General features: G+C 37.5%; 1 protein-coding gene across 2 annotated transcripts in view; it reads right to left on the bottom strand.

Moving 5' to 3' along the window:
• LOC109088446 (RNA-binding protein Nova-1-like) overlaps window positions 1-18,408 on the bottom strand; it is a 51,743-nt gene that overhangs the window by 7,393 nt on the left and 25,942 nt on the right. For both annotated transcript variants that reach the window (XM_042771292.1, XM_042771293.1), the window contains one exon: window positions 8,200-8,366. In XM_042771292.1, the coding sequence (XP_042627226.1) occupies window positions 8,200-8,366 (167 nt within the window). The remainder of the gene's footprint in view (window positions 1-8,199; window positions 8,367-18,408) is intronic.

Below are 18,408 nucleotides of genomic sequence, written 5' to 3'. Positions count from 1 at the left end.
CATATTGATATGATATTCATATCAATGAGGATCTTTTTCTTACACAAACACAGCACTTTGCTTCAGAAGGCCTTAATTAATTAAATAAGTAGACTGTATGCACACTATTATTATTATTATCTTTTTACCTATTTAATATTATATTTTTTTTATATAATTATTTCAACTAAAAATACATAGTCAACTGGCTGATATAATGCCAATATTTATTTGCTATCTTTCAAAAGTTTGAGGATGGCAAGATATTTTTAAAAACTTTTTTCTTACGCTCACCAAGGTTGCATTCATTTAATAATAATAAAAAACAGTAATATTGTGAAATATTATTACAATTTAAAATAGCTGTTTTCAATTTGAATGTAATTTTAATATTTTTAAATTTAATTGATCCCTGTGATGGCAAAGCTGAATTTTCAGCAGCCATTACTCCATTACTCTGATCCTTCAGAAATCATTATAATATGCTGATTTGGTGCTCAAGAAACATTTATTATTATTATTATCAATGTTGAAAACATTTGTGCTTTTGATATATAGACGGTAATCATTATTAGTCAATATATCTATCTATCCAAAAAAAAAATTAGCAACAAACACTCTTACACTTACACCAAATATCCACAATAAGATGATTATTTTTTAAAATAAATATTAGCAACTATTAGCAAGTAACATTTGTTGCTTTTAGCAGATCCAGTTCTTCCTCCTCTTTCTTTATGATGCCATCATTTTTGATGATGGCACTTGGCAGAAGAAGTGCTGATAGAAATGATCCTGTTTGGTAGGAATCGAGCAGCGTCGACACATATGCAGGTTAATTTCCCTGAATGCATCCAAGTGCTGAGCTAGAGGAGGTGGATGCCTGCTATGTCTATCTATAAAAGAGTGATCGGAAGAGGGAGGCTGAGACAGAGAAATAAAGAGTGCAAGACGAGAGAGAGAGTGAGTGAAAGAGAGAGACGCCTGCTGCCGCTGTGCCACCAGTCATCTGGGACTAGAAGCCTTTGATGAATTGTCGGAGGATGCTGCAGGGGGTTGTGGGTAATGGGCAATGAAAGATTGGTCAGCCATGAAGGACATGTATGTACTCCTTATGTAGACTGTGTTACTTTGTTCTATTACTGCAAAAAAAAGAAAATGAAAATAATTAGAGCAGCATCTGAGAATAGCCAAATTGAATCAAAGGATGCAGTCTTGTTCTGTGTGGGTTTTTTGCTGATGAGGCCCCAGGAGTCCTTGTATCCGGGTGCACATTATAAAAACAGTTCTGCCTCTGAAAAAAGCAATTCAAACTTCCTCTAAACTCTTTCTACTGATGTGCCAGCAAAATGCACCCAGTCCTGAAGGTGGCAGGGGTCTCAAACAATGTGACCCCCTGGCACATCCCACCCGAGCAACTGTTCCCCCTCCCAACCTCTGTCCCCGGAACAGTGCCGGACTCTAGAGCCGTAGCTGTTTGCACTTTGAAGTCTTAAGCGCTTGCCTTTGGGTTAATCGCCTGTCTCCTGATCCCGGGCTTAGCCGCCCATCTCTGTACAGCATCTGCCTGTATGCTCTGGCTGCTGGCATTGACAAAGAAAAAAAAAAAAGACTCCACACCAGTTAAAAATAACACCCTGTCCTCCTCCTCCTCCTCACCTTGGTCTTATGACTGTCGTGAAAGGTTGTTGTTTGCTAGCGAGGGTCCTGTACGAGTGGTCGACTCTCAATTTTCACTCCCTAGTATTCTTTCTGTCAGGCTCACATGCAGCAAGTGAGCTTGTGATACGGCTGATTTTCATTGTCGTTTTATATTTTGAGCACAAGAGCAAAACACAACTAGCTTCTCAATGAGTGTGTAGCGCCTGTAAAGTCATTTCACCTGTACACTGTAAAAAATATGTTCAACATCGTAAATAAATTATTACTAGAGTATGTTTTAAAATAAATTACTATTTCAGTCTTTATACTTAAAATTCACATTTCCTTTAATGTTTCTTGCTGTAATTATTTGTGAAATTTACTAGCAATTTCTGACTTAAAATTGTTTCCACACCAATTTTTTTCAGCTTATTAAATCTTGTTATACTACTAAATTTCATTTTTTTCTTTCTACTTTTAGACATGATGGTGGTAAAAATTATATATTTGGAGACATTTCAAAGCAATAAACTTGCATTTATGAGTGCAAAAGACAACAGTTTCCTCCATAAATAAATAATTTTAATCCTCAGCTATCTAGACTGCATTAAATAACCCTAAGTGAAATCACAAGGGGTGATGTGCCCAAAAATAGTCTGTCCTGTAATGTCCGAGCTCATTGTAAACTAAAATAGGGTCCTCAATCTCCCCAAAATCCAGTGTGCTGCTCTCTCCAATAGAACAAATTCATATTTTAAGTCTCAGATTGACCTTAATTTGTATAAACATCTAGAATATAACATAAACATCTTAATTAAAGTGGATAGTTTACAAAAAAATGAAAATACTGTCATCATTTACATCAGTTCCACAGAAGAAAGTAAGTGAAGGTGAGTAAATAAGGACAGAAATTGGAAAACTATCCCTATAAGCTCAGTACGTTGCATGATTAAAAGTCTTTAAATGTGGATATCTACATAAAATAAACTTGCAACAGAAAATATCCATCTCAACAGCCTTGAACCGCTAGCCTTGACATCAAAGTTCTCTCCAGAACCCTAACGCAGAGCAACACCAAATCAAGTATGCGCCTTACAGATGCATATTTAATACAGACCTAATTTATTATTGATTTTTATGCCATTTCAGACAGCTCAAGTCCTGCATCCATCAAAGAATGTTACAACTCATATCTCCAGGGGTACGGCTCAGGATTAGAGCTGTGCGAGCTTCGGATAGAGCATCCTCTCACACATAGACAATATGAGATCACCACAGTCCAATATCAATGGGACGACCTGCCTTTAAGGTAGGTGCGACTCTCACTGTGAGACTTGATATAGACATGTCAATTCTTCTGAAATAGCCAATATAATCCCTGATAATAAAGCTCATCATTCTGACTTATTAGTATCCTCTTGTATCATTCATCGGACATGCTATTTCATGTCTTTATGTTTGCATATAGAGTGAAAACAGTACTTTTATACCTCTTTTGACAAATGTCATCACATGTAGTGGTTTTATATGTGTTAAAATTATTAATCACAAACAAATGAAAAAGTCCTTTTTTTATAGTGAAAATATTTTTGGCATGGAATTTAAGTGCAGATTGTGAATGCAATAATTATAAAATTATAAAGAGCAACTGCAAGACAAACAAAATTTTTAAAGATGCACAAATCTAGAAGAGAAATGTAAGAAAATTTTCACTTGTTTGATTTAATTAATTAATAATTTTTAGAAATCATTTTATTGAGATTATACTCACAAAAAACCATTTCTAGCCAATAAAATATTGGTATAAATTAATACAAATATTTAATTAGATAAATCCTTTTTATATATATAAAATGGTTTATAAATTAACAGAAAAAATGTATTCATTCTAAAAAAAAAAAATTCTCAGGGCCTGGAAACCACAGTTACCTCATATTTCCATATTTTCCATGACCCTGTAAAAACTCATAAGATAGTGAATGAAAGATCTACACATACTTTCTACAAATACGCTGTGACTGTATAAACAAACAACCAACAGAGTCTGCAAATGCTATAGACACCCAACACAAACGGCATCTGTCCTTTCTTTCACCCAAAAGAGATTTGATGCCCGGCATTAGAGGATGTACTTCCTTGTCCAACAACCAATATTGTGTAAGACTTTCTCTCTCCATTGGCTCTTCTGGAAATGAGATCGATACTCCGTGGAGAGACAGTGACCTTTTTCCTGGCCGGGTGATGGATATGAAGGTTAAAAAAGGCATAAAATATTTTAGCCAATCACCATCCCTCTAGAGAGCGGAGAGGGGAGGGGAGAAAAGGGATGGTTTGGCTATTTGATGAGAGGGTTTTTTTTCAATTTTAGACGTTATAGCAATTTCCCTGATGTCGCTTTTCATTTAGGAGATGAGCAGAGAACACAGCAGTGTTTCACTTGGCTGTCCATGTGTGTGTGCGGGTGTAGTGCTCCAATGAGAACTTTTATTAGATTCACGATGCAGGATAATTAAATAGGCTGGCTTTGGTGGTGTTGTGAAGGGAAAGAATGGTTTGAAACAGCATAGCCACTTACGGCAATCCCACTGATCAATATAATAGAAGTAAAGCTGTGGGTTATTACAGAAAAGCCAGTGATGCATGGAGAAATTCATTCTTTTATCTTTGATGTTGAAAAATAGAGATTACAGAGAAATTGTTCCACTTTTCAAAATCATACGCGAAGAAGGAGGTAGCGTTAATGATGTTCCAGTGACAAGTCAAAATGTTCATAACAACTATGTGAATGTCATTTCATAGCTGATCCTTAATCCTCAAAGTAGAGAATATGTATTTCTACACTCTTCAATGATTTGAGAATTATTGTAATTGCCATATTCAGTACTATAGATTTTCAGATGAATAAACTGCATTAGGATTGATGTGTTTGGGAATGCAGCAAGTGCAATGTTTGCTCACATATACAGTGTCTCTTCTGTCACAAAAGGCAAATGCCCAACTGCAGTGATTTTACTGTGTCTACCTAGGGACTCTTGTCTTCCTGCACATTAATGGTCTATTTCCTGTGTGGATAGGAACAAACAGGATGTGGGAAACAGGCGGAGGAAAAGATCAGAGGAAACCTGTACAGACCAGAGGAAGCCGGTGCAGGTTGGCTCTTTAGCATCTGAGTTTAGAGTTAAACACTGTCTTAAACAATGAGCCATCCATAACCATGAGCTATCTAGATGATCAGATTGATTTCCTGTGCTGCTGGGTGGGTGTGGAAGTGCGGGAGGATTAAGTTAGGTGTCAGTCGCGTTCCTGCCCTGACCATTTGGTTGCAGGCTCAGTGGTTGACGTTCCTGACCCGAAATCAGCAGCTGTTACTTAATATGACTTCAGTTCTTGCCCTCTATCTCTCAATTTGTGTCTACTGCAATGAGATACATGCCCCAACAGCCGCATGTGTGGTGACAATTGGAAAAGAACGCAATGACAGTGCAAGATCATATGACCTAAATTACAATTGCAAAATCGCAATTCTGACTAGTGAAGAATAAAATAATTTAGTGCAAAAAAAATCTAAATATTGAATATTCTTTCTAAATATATATATATTTAAATTACTATATATATATATATAATTGAATTACAGTTGTAATATCTTTATATTTATAATACAGAAATATATATTATTATAAAATTACAATAAAAAATAAATTTACAATATTTAATTATCTAATTTTATATGTATAGGTCTTCAATTTTTTAAAAAAAAATATTATATATATATATATATATATATATATATATATATATATATATATATATATATATAAAATTTTAAAAATACAATAAAAGAAACATACCTGTAAATAATTCTATAGTTAAATATTATATATGTATATTTATTTTATTATTGTAATTGTATAATAATATATAGAAATATATTCAGTTATATATTAGAGATATATATTTCATTATCGAACACAATATTTCATAATAGAATATATACAGGTCCTTCTCAAAAAATTTGCATATTGTGATAAAACTTCATTAATTTCCATAATGTAATAATAAAATTAAACTTTCATATATTTTAGATTCATTGCACACCAACTGAAATATTTCAGGTCTTTTATTGTTTTAATACTGATGATTTTGGCATACAGCTCATGAAAACCCAAAATTCCTATCTCAAAAAATTAGCATATCATGAAAAGGTTCTCTAAACGAGCTATTAACCTAATCATCTGAATCAACTAATTAACTCTAAACACCTGCAAAAGATTCCTGAGGCTTTTAAAAACTCCCAGCCTGGTTCATTACTCAAAACCGCAATCATGGGTAAGACTGCCGACCTGACTGCTGTCCAGAAGGCCATCATTGACACCCTCAAGCGAGAGGGTAAGACACAGAAAGAAATTTCTGAACGAAATAGGCTGTTCCCAGAGTGCTGTATCAAGGCACCTCAATGGGAAGTCTGTGGGAAGGAAAAAGTGTGGCAAAAAACGCTGCACAACGAGAAGAGGTGACCGGACCCTGAGGAAGATTGTGGAGAAGGACCGATTCCAGACCTTGGGGGACCTGCGGAAGCAGTGGACTGAGTCTGGAGTAGAAACATCCAGAGCCACCGTGCACAGGCGTGTGCTTTTGAACCAGAAACAGCGGCAGAAGCGCCTGACCTGGGCTACAGAGAAGCAGCACTGGACTGTTGCTCAGTGGTCCAAAGTACTTTTTTTTTCGGATGAAAGCAAATTTTGCATGTCATTCGGAAATCAAGGTGCCAGAGTCTGGAGGAAGACTGGGGAGAAGGAAATGCCAAAATGCCTGAAGTCCAGTGTCAAGTACCCACAGTCAGTGATGGTCTGGGGTGCCATGTCAGCTGCTGGTGTTGGTCCACTGTGTTTTATCAAGGGCAGGGTCAATGCAGCTAGCTATCAGGAGATTTTGGAGCACTTCATGCTTCCATCTGCTGAAAAGCTTTATGGAGATGAAGATTTCGTTTTTCAGCACGACCTGGCACCTGCTTACAGTGCCAAAACCACTGGTAAATGGTTTACTGACCATGGTATTACTGCGCTCAATTGGCCTGCCAACTCTCCTGACCTGAACCCCATAGAGAATCTGTGGGATATTGTGAAGAGAAAGTTGAGAGACGCAAGACCCAACACTCTGGATGAGCTTAAGGCCGCTATCGAAGCATCCTGGGCCTCCATAACACCTCAGCAGTGCCTCAGGCTGATTGCCTCCATGCCACGCCGCATTGAAGCAGTCATTTCTGCAAAAGGATTCCCGACCAAGTATTGAGTGCATAACTGAACATAATTATTTTGAAGGTTGACCTTTTTTTGTATTAAAAACACTTTCTTTTATTGGTCGGGGATGAAATATGCAAATTTTTTGAGATAGGAATTTTGGGTTTTCATGAGCTGTATGCCAAAATCATCAGTATTAAAACAATAAAAGACCTGAAATATTTCAGTTGGTGTGCAATGAATCTAAAATATATGAAAGTTTAATTTTTATCATTACATTATGGAAAATAATTAACTTTTATCACAATATGCTAATTTTTTGAGAAGGACCTGTATTTAATTATACATTAAACAAAAATGTTAAACAAACTATACATTTGTGCAAAGTTTCCTATCTATCAGGCAATCTTGGTTTAATGAATAGAATAGGCCTAAATATGTTTCAAGGAAGTTAGTAATGACTCAGCTGAACAACCTCATGAATATTTTTAATTTATCTCCACATTCTAATCTCTCTGCATCCCTATATAAAATATAGCTTGTCATATTGCACGATGCAGGAGAATGAAGAGAGGGCTTGCAGTGATGCTCTCCCAGCAGAGACAATAATGTGCACTAAAGTGAGATGTGTTGCTCCGCTGATAAGCCCTATAATTACATGCATAAATAATTAGGTCGGCAGCTCTGCAGGGGTAAGCATCTTGGACTTATGTTCTACGAATTCAGGTTATGGCCCTGTCTTCACAGAGACTGCTCAATAAGCACAAAGAGGACACTTCCTTAATGGACAGGCTTAACTAAAAATTAAGAACAGAAAATGGTGGCATGTTGTAAATTATTCATGAATACAGCCAACTCTCTCTTTGTCCTAAGGGTGATTTAATTAAGCAAATGATAAATAAAGGAGAAAGAATCATTGAAGTGGATGACAACAATGCAGGAGCCCAGCAGATCAATGGACCATAATAATGGAGTGACCTGTGGCGATGATTTTCTAAACAGATAGCCGGTACACAATCAATGACTTGTCTAATTGAAACACACTCAAAGTTTGTTTGCTCGTAACGCAAAGGCCAAACCAAGTGGGATCTGTTTGACTGAGTTAACACTGTTTATTAGAAAGAATGATCTAATCAAAATGTCCCTCCTCACTTCATTCTGCGACTATATTCATGGGTCTGTGGGCTTGTTCTTTTTATTATAACTTATTAAGTATCAGATCAAAAAAGAAGTGTAAAAAAATCTGATTTAATTGTAGAATAAATAAAAAGGCAGTTAATTATCAATGCAAGGACCAAGAGGAAACAGGAAACAGGAGTTAAAGGAAGTGAGGCATCACCTGTTTGACACGATCAGGGTTGACGGTGGTCTGTGGCTGAAGTATGCTAACTGGCTCTGTTTTCTGAGCGCTCTGCGGCATCTCCCGCACCTTCTCCGCGATGAAGTCATGGACACTGTTCAGCGCCTCTACAGTGCCCTGGATCAAGCAGACGCGCTCTGTTGTTCCTAAAGGAGGCACACAAAGAGAATGACAGTTTAAGCTCAGTGTGATTTACAGATGTTGTCTAAAGTGTGCTGTAAAGTGATTAATAAAATGGCATTTTTCTCAGTGCAGTGATTAGGTAAGGGCCAAAGGAGCATGTTTTCTGTGTAATAAACTAAAAACAGGTTTCCAAAACCTGATGAATTGCCACAAGGATGTGCTGTTTCTATGTGTATTTAGCTTTGATTTGAAATAAAACAGCGCATCCTTGTGGCGCGGATGATACAGAAGAGCATACACAGCATACGGTGATATGGAGAGACACAGAGGAGACCGTTGACAAACGAATTATTGAATAAAGTCATTATTTTTGTTTTCTTTGCTTACAAAAAGTGTTCCCGTCACTTCATATAACCCAGATTGCACATCTGATGGCAGATGGAGTATTCTGATGACGACTTTCATACCTTCTATGGACCTTGACACTGTTATTTACTTAGCAGTCTATGGGACAGTCTCAAGCCTCCAGGTTTTCATCCAAAAATATCTTAGATTGTGTTCCGAAGATGAACAGAGCTTTTACGGGTTTGGAACGACACGGGGGTAAGTGATTAATGACAAAATTTTCATTTTGGGATGGAGTATCCCTTTAAGTTTTGAAAGGTTGTGTGTGTGTATAATATATATATATATATATATCACTGATAACAGGAGACTTACTTTCTGTTTTTACTCCACTAAATCATATAAAACTACAGTGCATTGTTTGTATGACCGGCACATACAGTGACAAGTATCATACGTGTTATCAGAGAGTGAAACCGTCAGTCACTGGGCTATCAATCATATTACACTAGAGACTACAGGCATTGTTTTAGGAGACAAACAACCAGCATTAGAGCATCTGCCCATGTAAATACCATGGATCTATGTACATGCAGACTGAAGTTATGGGAGCAGCTGCAATAACAGTCGCCTGGCAATGCTACTATTTTTGGCAGCCTATTCACAGAACGCCTTTCATTAGACGCCCCAAAGTCTCCACTTTCAATTAATTCTGATACAATATCAGCATTTCAACTCCAATTCCACAGTCTCTTCTACAGAACATGAGGTTAAATGCATGCATACACACACACATACATTCACCATTGTTTTAACTGTGTTTCGGTGCAGACTCTAAAGGAATTAACCGACTGCTGTTCTCTGATTGGTTACTAATCCTTCTACACTATAACATTTTGCCTGAAAGCGTGCTTCTGGGACATTTATCCTACAAAACCCACCCTGCACCATAAGAGAGGCAGTCAAACGTGGCCATTCAGATTCAGAAATAAAAACAAAATCCACAAAAGCTTTAAGTAGAAAGGAAGAGGAAAAAAACTCAACTAGATTGATCCGAAGCCAGGATCTCTTGGCTCCCGAGATGCTGGGAAGCGAATCGGCCCTTATCAGGACGGTGCAGTAGGGTTTTCCCGTTTCCTTTTAACCTTCTATTGTTTACAAGCATGAAAATAATTGGGTTTGGTCCCAGACTAGGTATATGAAGCCGTGTTAATACTCTCAAATTGAGGAATTTCAGGATCATGGATGGGATCTTACAAAAAAGAAAAGGAAAAAAAGCTTTGCTGAGCTCCCGACAGCTGGCGGCCCAAGAGTAATCTGTGACAGACCAATCGGGGCGGTAGATTATTAGAGCAGAGATCACCATTGTTTTGGCAGGGAGATGAAGGGGGTAGGGTGTGGACAACACCAGTCAAACAACTGCCAGAGACGGAGGACTTGTTCTGAAACATTACTGATTTTTATGGTATAAACATACACAATGACCATTAAATGAACTCCGCTAACATGTTAAAAACCAAATAGCTGCACAGGCACGGTTATGTTCAGCTTATGTATTGTGTTGTCTGTCTGAATGAAGAGGTCCTGGAGAGGTTGTGATGTGTCTGTTGTGAGACACTCAGCGGGATATGGGAAGAGGTGGGGGGAGTAAAGAAAGAGGTCACTGAGGATCTTCTTCCCTCCTGCAAACAGAAGGGTCACTTTCTGACACAAGTTGAGGTTTCTGCCCATGGAGCTCATTGAAAGTGATGGGCAGTTTGCTTTACCACCCATCAAAGCACATAAACACCCCCCTCAACACCTCATTGCTTCATTAACATCCACACCAAGAAATAGTACACATACTAGGGATGTGCAATGTTTTATATATACAATATTTTCTATATTATGTGGGTGTCAATATAAAAGTAACCAAACTTTACATAATAAATAAGAGAGAATGGATCAAATAAAAATGTATGTGTATACATATATATATATATATATATATATATATATATATATATATATATATATATATATATATATATATATATATATATATATATAAAATTATTAAATTGATCAGAAGTGACAGTAAACACTTTTACATTGATACAAAAAAATTCTAATAAATAATAATAATAAATACATTTTAAAAAGCTGTTCTTTCAAACTTTTTTCATCAAAGAATCCTGGAAAAAAAAAAAACTATAAAAAAAAACGTAAGAACTATAACTTTTCCGCACAGCCCTTGTACACAGTGAACGAATGTCAGCCGTGCAGTTGACAGTTAAAAATTTAGATTCTGATACAGGCCCTGTGAGTCACTGTGCTGCTTCTGAAATTAAGGGTTTGGTGTCCGTCCATATATACACAGAGGCCAGAGACCATCTGATAGACCTATTAATCACAGTCTGATTTCAGAATAAGTGTGGATTTGTGCTAGTAGCATTTAAAGAAACACATACGGCTTTGGTACAGACCAAGAATTGAAACTAAGAAAATGTATGGGCAGTGCGGAGGTGTTTTATATAGTTGCCTAGGGAATGCCTACTTGGCTCTGTTCACTCTTGTGCTAAATTGTTTTTATACAGTTGTTAAGTAGATGAGTCATTCATTCCTTGTTCTTGTTTGTAGATGGAGCACCTCTTTGGTGATTTAGCTACTAAGAACATTGACAAACATAATTATTATTATTATTATTATTATTGAACGGGCTATCATATCTTTCTTCACAGCAATGTCCATTTTTCCCCCAAAAGCATATAAAACAGAGGAGGGGATGAGGGCCTGTTTTCTGAAGTTGTGTGAGTGATGGAGTGTCTGGAAGGCTGTTCTAAAGAATAACTCCATCATGACTTCAAAACTTGCAGCAACAGACAAGGTAAGTCTAAAAGGGCCCCCAAACAAAACCACATGAGCATGTACAAAACATTAACATGTACTGTATGGAATGAAATGTTAGATCATTAAAAAAAGAGCCAGTTAAACTTGGTAAATAGTGCAGTAAAGTGAGGTAATGCCTAGATCCTGCTAATTATTTAAAGTGAAAAGTTAAATATGTTTAACATGGTACTAAGCCATACTGTATAATATTAGTAATAGTAATAATCATAACCAGGTTTTTTGATAGATGCCTTGTCCTAAGCTAGATAAAAACAAAATCAGGTTATATGTTACATGTTGTTTCCTAAATTAGTGTAAATTAGATTAGAAAATCTAAAGGTTTCAAGTGGTAATATTAAAAATATAATAATGATGATGATGAAAAAAATCATAATCACGTTTAACATGGTTGATTCCTTTTCCTAAACTATAAAAAATACATAAAAACATAATCAGGTTTAAAGTGTTAGATGTTGTTTCCTTAATTTACATAAAAAAAATAGTAATAATAATAAAAAATCATAATCAGATTTAAAGCCTTAGATGTTTTCTTTATTATTAAAAAGATAATCAGGTTTAGATGTTGTTTCCTGCACTATTAAATAATAATAATAAAATCATCATAACCAGGTTTAAAGTGGTATATGTTTCCTAAACCAAACACCTAGAGCTTGTCCTTATGGAGAAGAGTTCACTGTCATGGAGATCACAAATGCTGATCACAAGTCCCACAACACCCAAAGCAGAAAGATAGATTGACCCATTGATTGACAGCACTCTGAACCCATAGAAATGATCACAGTAAGCTCAATAACCAATTAAACTGCTGCGTACCGCATGACAAATGACACCAGCTGCTAGGACAAATGGGAATATTTAAGAAGACACACTGTACGGGACTGTCCAAGAAACGTCTCTACACCAGATCACAATACGAGAAAATCTTGACAAGCTTCCTGATTGCTTCCCTTCAAAGAGTCCCAACAGCGGCCCTGGAGATTTTATGAACATACGACCCTGCCCGTGGATGAAGTTACAGATGTTTCCTGGATTTGGTGTTAGGAGGACTTAAAAAAGTGGGTGGGGGTTAAAAAAGTAAACTTGCTTCCTCAGTGACTCGTATTTTCCTGTCTGCTCATCAAAGGGTGGCTGATTGCAGCCTCCACGTACCCGAGTCCCACAGGAGCACGGTCATTGTTTCAACATGGAGCACCCACTATGAGGTGAAGTGTTGACTGCGGGGACAGGCAAATTAAAACAGTGGACACCTGGGTCCTGTTGGTGTCAGTGTGCACCGTTATGCTAATACCTACATGAATGTTTGGGAGGGGGCCAGTCCAGGCATATGATATAAGACACATCACCACAGCAACTGGCAGACCCTGAAAATATTGTGGGGCAGCTGCTGATGACGTAATGTGTTTTTATTTTAAAACAGAAAGGACGGGGTGTTGCATGTGCTTATGTAATCATGAACAGTAAAGAGGAAGAAGAAAGATGGGGACTGGAAATTCAGAGAGAGTTTCCATTCAAATCTCTTTATGCTTTTTGAAACCGTATTTTATAGTCTGTCTGTATAGTCTGAAACCGTATTTTTATAGGCTGGATGGACTCTCCAAATCCAGACGTTCCTCTACGGGCCTACACTACCCCATGTAAGCAGTCACCAGGGCAGATGGGAACCTCACTTTCCAAGTCTTTTTAAAGAGATAGTTCACCCAAAAATGAAAATGTTGTAATGTGGAACACAATAGAAGATATTTTTGTCCATACACTTGTAAAAATAAATGTTGTTTGTTGGAAACAATGGTTTCATGAAGAACTGTTAACATCCATGGGACATTTCCATTGCACCAAAGGTTCTTTATAGTGGAAAACAGTTCTTCAGATTATTGAAATATTTTGAAATATGAAGCTTATTTTTAAGAGCGTACAAAAACAGTTAATGGGGTCCAAAACATTATTGGACCCCATTGACTTTCAATGTATGAACAATAAAGAACACTACGACATTTTCAAAATATATTCTTTTTTTTTGTTACACATAATAAAAGCAAGTCATACAGGTTTGAAACAACATAAAGGTGAGTAAACAATGACAAAATTTTCATGTTTGGGTGAACGATCCATTCAGTCAATTCAGCTTTGCTTTTCCAATGCAACAAGCCTCTTTAAACAGCAGAGGAAGGATAGAAGGGTCTCCAAAGAATAACAAAAGATCTGGAAGAAAGAGTGAATTCCTCTTCAGTGATGTCACTCTTATTGAGGAGTGCTGGGTTTGTCCACCCCTTTTCCTCAGTTTGACCTAAGCTGTCCCCAGCCCCCAACATCTATAGTGACGTCGCCATGGTTATGGGGCCCATGCTGTGCAAACAGCTGAAGAGATGCCTGGGCTGGGATCCTTACCTCATCTTTTCCCAAATGTTCTCTCTCACCCTCTCAAGACCTTCCTGCACACCCCTCCAAGACCTCACAGAGGGACAAAGCAAACAGGCAGCGAGTGAGAGAGAGAGAGACAGTGAGGAAGGCAACGCGATAAAAGAGATTCTTCATTCAACATGTCCAGCTCACCAATACGGAAGGAGGGAAGAAGGGGGTAACATTACTCAGAGAGAATCTAAACTCTCCAAAAGAAAGATGAAGAATGAAAAAAGAGGTGGGCTTTTCCACTTTAGCTTAAGAGCGGATATTTGCCTCAAATTGTGTAATCTATGGATTTTAGATGTGATGTGATTAATTTAGGTCTGTCAATTTAAGAAAAAAATATATAAATAATTAATCTAGCTCCCAGACCAGTGAGTAAAATTCATCATTGGAGCAATTCATAACTGAAATACAACCGTAATGTTCTTGTGAGTCATACAGGATGCATTTTTGGATCAAAAATAGCTGAGGGGGTAAAAAGAGTGCAAGGATTACAAGACACGTTTTGCAAAGTGGTGCTCATGATGCAAGCTGCTGAAAAACAATACATATGGCACAACTTAATTAAAAATAAGAAAAATCCTTTTAATATGAAAAATAATGTGTGATATTACTGTTTTCAAAAATGTGCAGTCCACCTACACTACTGTTCAAAAGTTTGAGTTTGAAGTTTGAAAGTCATACCCCAAACTTCTGAACAGTAGTGTATATCTATTAACACCTCAAAAATGTGCAATGTCTTTGAATTATATTAATTTGTGGACTTTTCTCTGCAGATTTATTGCCATTTCATGTAATAGTTTCATGCATTTCATGCAAAAGTAACCAAGTAACAGCCTAGATATACGGTATTTCTTACATTTCACATATGAAATTAATAAAAAAGCAGGGTCCATGAGCTTAGGCACTGACTCACTGTTGATGAGGATATGACTGAAGAGGCAGCCATGGCCAACTCCACGGGTGTGTTATGCAGATTTCTGAAGAGGGAACTGCATTTGGAGATGGTTAATCTCAAGGGACAGAAAAAAGAAAGGGACACAGCTGCCAAAATGGGATGTTTCAAAAGACACATCTGAATATAGGACTCACTTCTTAAACTCTCATTTCACAATCCTAAGCCCTGCAGATCACAACCAGCTATTTATTGTCATAAATCTGCTGCATACAAACCAAACCTATAAGTCAAACACAAATGTGATGTCATTTCTGGACGAACACATCACATTCTCACAGACAGTTCTCTCAACATTAACTCAAACACACAAACTGAAAGTAAAACAAACTAGTCTGAGCAGCATTTCAGTTGACACTCACAACGTTTGCATCATCGATATCTGCATGAGTTATGACTTATAATAAAAACATCCAAAAATATTTTCAGCAGATCTTTTTTTTTTTTTCAAAAGAGTTACAGTCCCGATTTACGACGGCTGACGTTTACACAGAACCGTTGCCTTTGCCTTGCAGGGGAACGGAGAGAAGGTGTAAAATCCATAAATGCTTTAGTGTTTGCTCCTTGTTAGAGGATACCCTGCTTTACAGCCAATGAATTTAGTGCTGAAATGATTTCTAGTGTTACAAACTATGGTTTCAGACAGATCCACACACTTGTGAAAGATTATATTTTCAATTGTTTCTAGTCATGTGCATTTAACACTGGGACTGAGACTCCATTGCAAATCCATTGCATCTGTGTTTGTGAAGATTTATCGAAACCATCTATCCTCAAGAGGTTCCTGTGGATGTTTAGTTAGCGCATTGTTCCAGCTTACATACTGTAGCAAGCAACCAAACAACTTCTCAGCCAAATACAAGAAGATCCAATGCATGCACAACAGCTTGTTATACTGAACGCACGCTAACCCGAGTATAATGCCTGATCCACGCAGCAACATGCACATGTAGTAATACACTCATGTTCTGAAATGTTTGCTCATTGCACACCTACACAAAAACCACCTTCATTATTTACCATGTATCAATTCACTTCTAAACATGCTTGAATTAAGCTACAAGAGCAGGAATTCTATCACACTCGAACACACACATAACGTCCTGTCCACCACCATATCCCAGCGTGCATCTGCAATCTCCAAAGGCCGGTGTGGTAACCGGAGCTGGTGTGAATTCCGGGCTTGCACAAATGATTCAAACAGGGACTGATGGTCATCTACATTAGGCTATAGAGAACAGAGTTGGCCCCCATAATTCAGTATGTTGTGAAAAGATGACCCATTTGAGATCCCTCCCCTGCCTCCTTTTGTCCTTCCTACCTTTAGCATGAATGATAAAGCTGAAGAAAGAAGAAAACTGAGCAAGATGATGGAGAAGTTGTCACAATCATCACATTCCCAGTTTGCCCCATAACAAAAGCGAAACTCTCAAGCCATTTGGTAATTGTCTTTCAATGCCTCTGTTTTGTCTGTCTACTTAAGGATTTTAGTGCCATTAAAATATTTCTAATTTACATTAGAAATTCCATAATCACAAATGTGATCATATACGGACAAAAAAATAAGGAAAACCTGTTTTACAAAAATATACAATAATTGTTATTATTATTATCTTTGTTACAATTATTATAATTAGCTAGATAAAAATGAAACAAATCAATACAGAAAGCTATTATTACTGCAATAATGTAAAATAAAAAAGTATTTAATAATTATAATAATATAATATATAATATTTAATTTTGGCAGATTAACACTTTAAAATTACAATATTTGTTTTAAGATTTTATAAATTAAGATATTTTCTTAATTTCCTTGCATTCAAGCATTAAACCACAGAGCTGTTATTTTGGTGGAATTTTTTTTCCCCCTCTGATTTACACAGTTCACATGAGTCATTTTCCTTTTGTCATAAAATGCATAGAAATTCAAAAATCACATGCCTGCATAATATAGTCTTATTTAGCTAGCTAGCCTTCAACTGTCCTTTAACTTGGAAAATGAACACTGTCCCTTATAATATGAGAGCACTAAACACAGAGAGCTCCATTTGCAAAATGAGCTGAATTCTGAGTATCTTAGTAGAAACACTTGGGTTTGCACTAGTAACATTAGCACATTTTGCTCACCATAAACTGCAAACTAATGAAAGTGGAAGATTGTGTTTACATTATCATATAGCGCCATTTTTGCTACAGCATTAGAATGCTAATGTAGCCTAGTCTGTTTGCAACCCTTAAAACGTTTCCTTCCTAAATCTACATCTAAATGCTTTTCCCGTCCACATACTCAGTGTCCTCAATTCCTTGAGCGCATCTCCCCACGGAGGGATTGGGTTCCACACAAGTGCTCGGAGCCCAACACACACCTGTCTCCGCTTGCCTGCTGTCCATCATAGATGTCTAAACACTGCCCGCCTGAACGATAGGCAGATTCAGTCAGCTGGCATGGCTGCTCCAAACAACCTACAACAAGACCATCCAAACCTGCTGCCACTTTCCCCCAACACTGTCATATACAAGCACCTCTTTGGTCAGGGCGTCCTCCACTGGCCTGTGAGTCATCTCCTCCGAGCCCATTGAGGCGCCCTGGCTTGAAGATCCAAAGCCAGCTTTCTGCTCTGGTTCTTTATCAGAGTTTTCAGTGTCTCCAAACCCTGAGCCAAGTTTCAGTCTCCAGCCCACTCCTTATCGCAACCCTTTAGTACTAACTTCTTAGTTTTCGTCTGCTACAAGAGACCACCAGAAAAGCTTTCATTTTTCATTTTAATTGTTCTGTCCCGTGTTTTCAGTTTTCTACTTTTCATAATGTGTATTAATCTGCTCAGAGTTTACTCAACAGATGACCTTATCCATAGCAACGGGAGAATGCCTGCCGTTTTACATCATGCACACAATCTGTTCCCCATTTCGTACAGCTGGAATTTGAGTGAAGCAATGGGGTTGAGGAGCCAAGCACGGCTGAAGAAGTCAACCTGAAAATGAGACACCCCCACTGCCTTCTAAGGCTCTGAGCACCATGAGAATATACTGACAGGCGCGCAGAAATACAAAGTGTTTGAATGCAATTGCCAACATATAATTGGAGGTGCATGCAGATGTGCAGAGAGAAGGCGCTTGTTGTAATGCAGAGCTGGCGGTCCAAAAACTGTGCTTTGGTAACAGCCACGTCACTTCTCAGAAGTCAGTTGGGTTGAATTGAAGAATTGGCTCCTCTTCAGTTCATGAGTGCGGATATGAATTGAATTGGCCACACCCCACAGGAAGTTGAAATGAAATTTGAACTGGAATGGCAGGAAGAGGAAATTTAATGACTGGAGTGCAAAAGTGCCCGCCCACTTTTTCAGCAGCATGGGTTATGAAAGTATGTTTTCCATTCATTTTTTTCCCCATAGGGATTTATAGGGATCCCAAGTCTTCATTACAGAGTTATAAGACTTGAATAAGCTACGAGGTGAATTATGACATTACAA

Source organism: Cyprinus carpio, chromosome A15, assembly GCF_018340385.1.
Source record: "Cyprinus carpio isolate SPL01 chromosome A15, ASM1834038v1, whole genome shotgun sequence".
Classification (NCBI taxonomy): domain Eukaryota; kingdom Metazoa; phylum Chordata; class Actinopteri; order Cypriniformes; family Cyprinidae; genus Cyprinus; species Cyprinus carpio.
The sequence above is the reverse complement of the archived record's forward strand: the minus strand, read 5'-3'. Positions and strand labels throughout refer to the sequence as shown.